The 7449-nt window shown below is 52.3% G+C and overlaps 3 protein-coding genes across 3 annotated transcripts; 1 reads left to right on the top strand and 2 right to left on the bottom strand.

Annotated features, from left to right (window-relative positions):
* Positions 1–1159: 1159 nt before the first annotated feature.
* Positions 1160–2254, bottom strand: COCMIDRAFT_30666 (uncharacterized protein; the record flags this gene model as incomplete). The annotated part of the gene is made up of 1 exon (XM_007694902.1): positions 1160–2254. One exon carries the CDS (start codon positions 2252–2254, stop codon positions 1160–1162), a length of 1095 nt encoding a protein of 364 aa, XP_007693092.1.
* A 1004-nt stretch (positions 2255–3258) lies between these two features.
* On the top strand, positions 3259–4233 carry COCMIDRAFT_30667 (uncharacterized protein; the record flags this gene model as incomplete). The annotated part of the gene is made up of 1 exon (XM_007694903.1): positions 3259–4233. The coding sequence occupies one exon, from the start codon at positions 3259–3261 to the stop codon at positions 4231–4233; it is 975 nt and encodes a 324-aa protein (XP_007693093.1).
* A 681-nt stretch (positions 4234–4914) lies between these two features.
* On the bottom strand, positions 4915–5945 carry COCMIDRAFT_108943 (carbohydrate-binding module family 1 protein; the record flags this gene model as incomplete). The annotated part of the gene is made up of 2 exons (XM_007694904.1): positions 4915–5241; positions 5310–5945. 2 exons carry the CDS (start codon positions 5943–5945, stop codon positions 4915–4917), a joined length of 963 nt encoding a protein of 320 aa, XP_007693094.1.
* Between the last annotated feature and the right edge of the window lie 1504 nt (positions 5946–7449).

Consider the following 7449-nt stretch of genomic DNA (forward strand, 5'->3'; position numbering starts at 1 on the left):
TGGCAATGCTCGTCCCAATGCGGTCAACCAACGTGTGCAAAGGGGGGCCGCAAGTGCAGATGGTGTCGAATCATGGTGGCAGGAGAATAGATGGACAAGGCTAGGCCAGCAGGAACTGCAGGCGGCATGACATCACACGCGCATGTGGGTCAGCCGGCAAGCGCCTCCGCGGAAACTAAAGGCCCATAGTCTGATTGGTCGGAAATCGATACTGTGCCTGGGCGTTTTTAGCCGCGAGACGAGACCGAGGCTGGAACTCGCAGGTGCAGGAACTAATCTGGGGCCAGAGTATCTATGTACACAAATTTATCATGCGCTATCAAATTAGGATGAATTGTATGGTACCGTTGCAACCTTTGGCCGGTAGCATCCTGGCCTAGCTGCATATCTTGGTTCGCAGATGCATCGACGGCGATCTGGTAGCGCACTAGTCACGTTCCAGAAGATGTCCGTCTTAGCGGCACACAGACTGTCCAACATCCTCTAGGCAGCCTTAACAACCATAGCAACCAAATAAAAAGGAGGCGACTTTGGCACTTATCCACAGACATTGATTTTTTCGTTCTTTGTACTGTACACACGTACATGCTAAAACCCGGCCACGCGACTTATGGAGATTAGGCAAGAAAAAAAGTTCAGAAACAAGATCAAAAAACATACGACAGCGGGGATTCGCCAGTGGTCACCCACCTGACTACTAATCCGCCGATTTCGAGCTTGAGTACCGCTGAGCGAACGGGAAGCGCTAATATCTCGAATCTATGGCCGTATGTGCCAGACTCTTAAAATTAAGTGTGTGTTATCCGCAAAAACTGAGTGTTTGCGACTTGTTCAGTATCCAGGAGAGCTCAGGTGGTATCATCGATAGCCAAAATTTATCAGCTTTGCAACATGTACGAATCTCTTCCTGTGTAATACTGGATATACAAGGGTGTGGACGTAGAGCTGGGCTCTCGCAATTATATGTAAGACTGGCAATTCTATTATGATCGATCCCCTTGTCATTACCGACGAGGTGCAATGAAGCTTATCTTGGGTTAGTCATGATCCATCCAAGCATCTGCATCTAACAATAACACGACGAGAGCGATCGCCGCTAAACCAAATTCCCCACAAGCCCGTCATTGTGCATTCGCTTTTGGCACCATGCCAATGACAATCAGCGTCCGACGCCCAGGGTGTACAGCGTCGCCTTGACAATGTCTTGTGCCCATCCAAACCAACCCCTGCCCGCCTGGATCGAGTTGAGAATCTTGACAAAGTTGCGGTTCCACTGGTCCTGGTCCTCCCACTCGTCGGCATACGGCTCGAACAGGGCCGTCTCGATGCTGTCGGGGTCATTGGGCATGGCCAAGTCCCATTCGCCTTTGGGGTTCTGACGAACATGTACCTTTGGCCCTACGCAGAGTGCACGTCCCAGGATGCGCGAGTCGGCTACAAAGCGCGTGCCAGCATCAACCACATCCTCAACCTTGCCGAGAGCGCCGCCTGCAAGGATGAAGCGTGCTCCCGCCGTCACAATGGGCGTGTCGATGAAGTAGGGACAAAGCATATTGACGCGTATGCCCTGCACGCCGCTGCTAGCACGGAGGGTCCTGAACAGGCCGAGCACAGCATGCTTTGCTGCACAGTACTGCGGCTGAATGACAATGGGACAGAGAGATGCCACCGAGCCAAGTAGGAGCAGGTGGCGGTCGCGGGGCGAAGTTGTCGAAGGCTTGGCGTCGATGCTACAGGGCGACGAGCCCGGGTTCTTGGGTAGCCAGAAATAGGCCAGGTGCGTCGTGTAGAGCACGCCGGTGAGGTTGACATCGATGATGCTGAATTTGGGCGGTGGTGGCTGAGCGGCATCCAGACCAGAGCCTTCCTGGAGTATGTCGCGGCCGGCAATGCCTGCATTGGCAACCACGCAGTCGATGCCACCGTGGGGGCTTAGCCTGACCGCCTCCTTGAACAGATTGACCTGAGACTGCCAGTCCGTCACGTCGCAGTGCACAAAGTGCGCCTTTGCATTGCCGCTCGCATTTGCATTGATGCGGCGACACAGGCCATCGCCTTTGGATACGTTGATGTCGCCCACAATGACCGTCGCACCGCTAGCCACCCACTTCTCAACGAAGCCTGCTCCGAACCCACTTGCTCCGCCCGTGATTAGGATGACCTTGTCTGCAGCCCAGGTGGCATCGTACTTGGCCGTGATATCAAGCGGCGGCGACTGGAGGATGTTTGCTTTCTGGGGCTTGTACTCGTCCATTGCGGTCGCGGGTTGTGTGCAGTGTCTTGTGGGGAGGGGGAGGCCTTAAGTACTAGAGCTGTCAGTACTGACAGCAGCAAACGGCTGCTGCACTAGCAACATGTCGTGCATACCTTGGCTAATCTCAGCCGCAGGCCAGAACTAGACGGACATACATATATATATCCTTGTAAGAGTCGTGCTCTCTCCATGGTTCTTACAAAGGTACACAGCTATTGGACAATGTCTAGTGCACGGCTGAACCGCTCAACAACTCGCTATACTTCTCAATGCTGACAGCATATACCCCACTGCAAAATGTAGCAGTGTTCCAATTTTGCATTCAGTCAGCCGATTAGTTCTACCCGATAAACGCCTTGATGGTAATACAAGCACTTGTTATTGGATTATTCGTCAACATCCCTTTTGCACATGTCAGCGCTACTCTTCTTACTAGCTCTGCTCTATATGCAAACTACAATGTGTCATCACAGACTGCGTTCCCCAAACATCTTCTGCGCTTACTAAACCCAATATGCATTTTCTCTCTATTGTATCATGTCGATGTTGAGATGCATCTCTCTAAACTTGCAGCACTCTTGGCCCAGTAGGGGCGAGATGAACAATCCCAGGATACCTGGCTCGGTAAATACTACTGACTGTTATGTAGATACAGAAGTCATGATTGAAAGTGATAGTTTCCTTGGGCTGTGGTATTTCCGCCGTCTTGTCGCAGATGATAGTATGGACGCTTTTGATCTTAGTTGGCACCGCGTGCAGTTTCCTGGATCTTGAGCGTATTGCAAGTATAGAGGATGGTAAGGCCATACACATGAGTCTGCAATACAATCATCCTGTGCGCACTCTGCCCAAGTGCTTGTTGATGAAATGCTGTGGCGGGGCTCGTATGACAGCGCCGCGGTTGTACCTGAATCCCAGGCAGCAACCCCTGCGAAAATCTTGTCACCCCTCCCCCCGCCCACCATGCCCCCCCAACAACATTCACTACCCCTCAATCGCCCAAAATGTCCACCCCCGATGTTTTGCCAACCCGCCTCGTCGCAACTCTCTTCCATAAAACCGGGCCCATCGACTGTCTCGCCGACTTTGAGGTTGTGCTCACGACAATCATCCCAGGCTTGCAACGCGACTCAATCACCACCAAGAGACTGGATGCAACCAAGCAATGTCGCGTAGCCGAGCTGACTTTTCCACTTCCAACCCCTGAGGCCATTACACTCGAAAACCTGCGGAGACACGATGCCGTCGCACAGTTTGAGCGCCAGTCGAGTGTCGAGTGCGTCTTCCAAGCAGACACAATCTACCGGCGCTACAAACGACTTGCCGTCTTTGACATGGACAGCACCCTGATTCAGCAAGAAGTCATTGACGAGATTGCCTCCCTGATTGGCGTCGAAAAGGAAGTCTCCGCCATTACGGCTGCAGCCATGAACGGCGAGCTAGACTTTGAGGCCAGTCTGCGCGCGCGATGCAAGCTGCTAAAAGGCGTGCCCAGCACCGTCTTCGAAACCTTAAAACCAAGAATAACACTCAACGAAGGTGTCAAGGAGCTCATTACTGCACTCAAGAGGCTGGGCTTCAAAACTGTTGTTTTGAGTGGAGGCTTCACGCCCTTGACCGGCTGGATGGGCGAGCAGCTCGGCCTGGACTATGCCTTTGCTAACCATCTCGTTGTCTCCGACGATGGGGCTACCCTCACTGGCGAATTGACAGGCGAGATTGTCCATGCGCAAAAGAAACGACAACACGTGCTTGAAATTGCCGAAAACGAGAACATACTCTTGGAACAAGTAGTATGCATCGGTGACGGCGCCAACGATCTTCCCATGATGGGCGTAGCCGGTCTTGGCGTTGCTTTCCATGCAAAGCCAAAGGTGCAGATGCAGGCTCCTGCCCGCTTGAACTCGAAGAGCATGCTGGATGTTCTGTACCTTTTTGGTATATCCAAAGAAGAGCAGGAGGTCTTGCTACAACAATAATCGTCAAAATATAGACCTCGTTAGTTACGCTGCCTATAACTTCTAGGGTCGCGTGCTTTTCTGCAAAAGGGTAATATCAACGATAGGCCCTAGATTTCGCTGTCTGCAAGTATCACTATGTGAATGGTCATTGGCGAAAAGTAACAATCCATCTGTACGCTGATTTTCGGTTCATCCAAGACTTGAACAGTGTACATGTCCATTAACAGAGCGCCTTGGTATAGATAAGTTTTGCCTGTTTTCAACTATTCAACTCTCAATACACAAAAGTACAATCATCCACTGGAAAACTCAGGTGTGTGTGTGTGTGTGTTTGTGTGGTGTGTGAGAGAGAGAGAGAGAGATTCCGCCCGGTTTCCAGCACTATCATACTCGCAAATGTTTGCAAGGATATCAATTTATCACAGTAGACATCACTCATGGGAAGAAGCAAGTGGAGCCAGAATCAGACAACTAAATGATTTATATGACAAGAATATATGGAGCCTCGAGTATATACAGGGAAAAACTAGCAGTCAAAGTAGCCCAGTTCCCAGGAAAGCCCCTGAGAAAGATTGTACTGCAGCCCAGAAGCCAAAGAAGAGGTTGGTGGGGACAGTGGTGAGCAAGTCGCCCATCCACCATCATCGTTCACACGTTCACCGTTGAACCTTTTGTATCATACCAGAGCGCGGTAAACGCTTACTGGCACTGGGAGTAGTAGGGGTTCATGGTCTTGCAAGAGCCGTTGGCGCAGCACTTGGCGCCAGTGAAACCGGAACCACCGCACTGGGCCCACTGAGCAGCGCAGGCAGCGCCGGGAGCAGGAGTGGCAGCAGGAGCGGGCTGGACGGCGAGGGTGGTGGGAGCGGGAGCAGCAGGGGCGTTGTTGGCAGGGGCGGAAGAACCAGTGCTGGCGGTTCCAGCACCTCCCTTCCAGACGGCAGGGCCGGGCATGGGGAAGGCCTTGCGGCCGTTGTAGATGCTGAAGTTGGCATAGGGGTCAGTGGCCTTGTAGGCACCGGGGAACTGGAGCAAGTCGTTAGTAACTGATGACTTTGTGGCTTGTATGAAGAGAATCGGGAAAAAAAACTTACCTTGACAGTGGGACCGGGGGTACCGTTGCCGCCACCCTCAACCTTGATCTGCATGCAAGAGACATAGTGCTCAGGCTGGTTGACGTGGGAGCGGTGAACACCAATGTGCTCGAAGCGGGCGAGGTACTCTCCGTTGGGAGTATCATTGGGGATCTTGGCCGCAACCCAATCCCTGTTGTAATCGCACCAGGCGGTGGAGGTGAAATCGCCACCGTCGCAGACACCCAACTCGTGGATCTTGAACCAGGCACCGTCCTTTCCGTCGAAGGACTTGACGCTACCGGGAGCCTTGGCCAAGTAGACAAACTCAGGACCGGGGTGCTGGAACTTGGCTCCGACAGCGAGCTTGAGGCGGATCTCGTCACCGGCCTTGACAGTCAGGACATCGGTCCTGGCGGCAGAGGAGAAAGCACCCTGGTTGCAGACAATATCGGGACCATCGACGTGGGAGTTGTCACGGATGTCGGCCGCGGGGTTGGAAGAGAACTTGATGGGGTTGTACTTGGTAGCACGAGTCGACTGGCGAACGTACTTGAAGGCAGAGGTCTCGGCTCCAGCGACGATGGCCTTGTCAAAGAAGTAGTGAGCAGAAGCCACTTGGGCGACGGCGGCGATAAGAGCAGCGGAGAACTTCATTCTGAACTAGCAGCAACGAATGTTTTGGATGGTTGAAAAGAAGGTAGTTTGCGTAGGCAAAGAATCGAAAAGGACTGGAAAAGAATGTAAAAGACTGCTGGTTTGATGGACTCAGAGGCTGATGAGGATAGGATGAAGGAGACATGTCTGTATGTTATATACACAGCATCCGCTGCCCTGTCGTCTCAAGCCTCTCCACCCATAGCCATGCCACCGGTCGTCCCGACTCAGGCGTGTTGTTTGGACGGACATTGATTTGCCCGATCAAACAATGCACAATTGTGGTTCTGAAGCGTTCCTTTGCAGCTTGTCCGCCGTACCAAGACTCTTGGTAGTGGTCCTCTTCATTAGCGAATATCGTATCCTAGGCTATAAGAAGGGTAGTGGCGCTTGTGCAGCCTCGCCGCACACATGGGAAGGATGAAACACGGCGGGGCTGGCCAATCACACCAAAGTCGTAAACAACCTGGACTTGGCTTGATGGGGCCAGCAATAAACACCGAGTTTCAGCATCGCGCTGTCAAAACACAGATTCCTACGAGCCCAGCCTCGACGCGGATTAGCTCGCGGTGGAGTCGTGGTCCGTCGAAATTTCCGCTCTTCATGCAGGCTGGCTTTCCGCTGGCATTCTTCGATGCTTCGATACAAACTATGGCAAATTGGCGGTAGCGAGATACAGGGAGTGCAATACCGCTCCACGGAAGCGCGGCACACTTGGCGATTTGATGTCCATGTGAACTCACGGCATGACACGAGCGGGCCGTTGTGCTACGTACTGTGTAGTTCGTCCTCTGCTTACTCGGTTCGTCCAGATCCTTGGCATCGTGGCCTTGTTACGGGTCATGACTGACGATAAGGCAATATAATATACACAGCTTGGTCAAAACACTATAGGAGAAGGTCATTTTGCAACTACACGTTACTAGCTTTTTTTCACAAACCACCTAACTACTATCTGTCGGCCTTGTTGTTGAACCAATTCGGGCTTATCGTTCCTGGGCAAGAATGCAGTCACCAGACGGTGCAGCCTTGCAAGCCTGTTTGAAAGAAATAAAAAAAAACTCTCCCAACAAACAATGAAGAAAATTCGATGCTGTGCAAGAGACGGGTCATGAATCGCATGTGTGGAAACCCAGCGTTTCGTTCCCCGTTCCAAACGCCACCTGCACCCTGCCAGGGGCGAGACGCGGAGTGGGCGGTTTTTGGGCAAAGCTCGCCTTGGCACCCGCACGTCGCAGCAAAGACAGCGTGCAGCCAGCATATCGTGTATTAATAACTTGGCTCAAATCTTGCACTCCTTCGCAACACTATCCTTCTAGAATACCGGATAGTCTTGGCTTAATATGTTGCTTGTGAAGAGTACCCCGTGAAATTCCCGAAACTACCGGGCATATCGGTGCCATGGCAGATACTGCGTGTGGTCAGTGCGTGCAACAGTTCAGCCAATGCAACACCCCACCAAAATGCGTGCCCACCAAAAAATGAAGCTTTTGACCACCACCAA

This window comes from Bipolaris oryzae, assembly GCF_000523455.1.
Source record: "Bipolaris oryzae ATCC 44560 unplaced genomic scaffold scaffold_251, whole genome shotgun sequence".
In the NCBI taxonomy this organism is placed as follows: domain Eukaryota; kingdom Fungi; phylum Ascomycota; class Dothideomycetes; order Pleosporales; family Pleosporaceae; genus Bipolaris; species Bipolaris oryzae.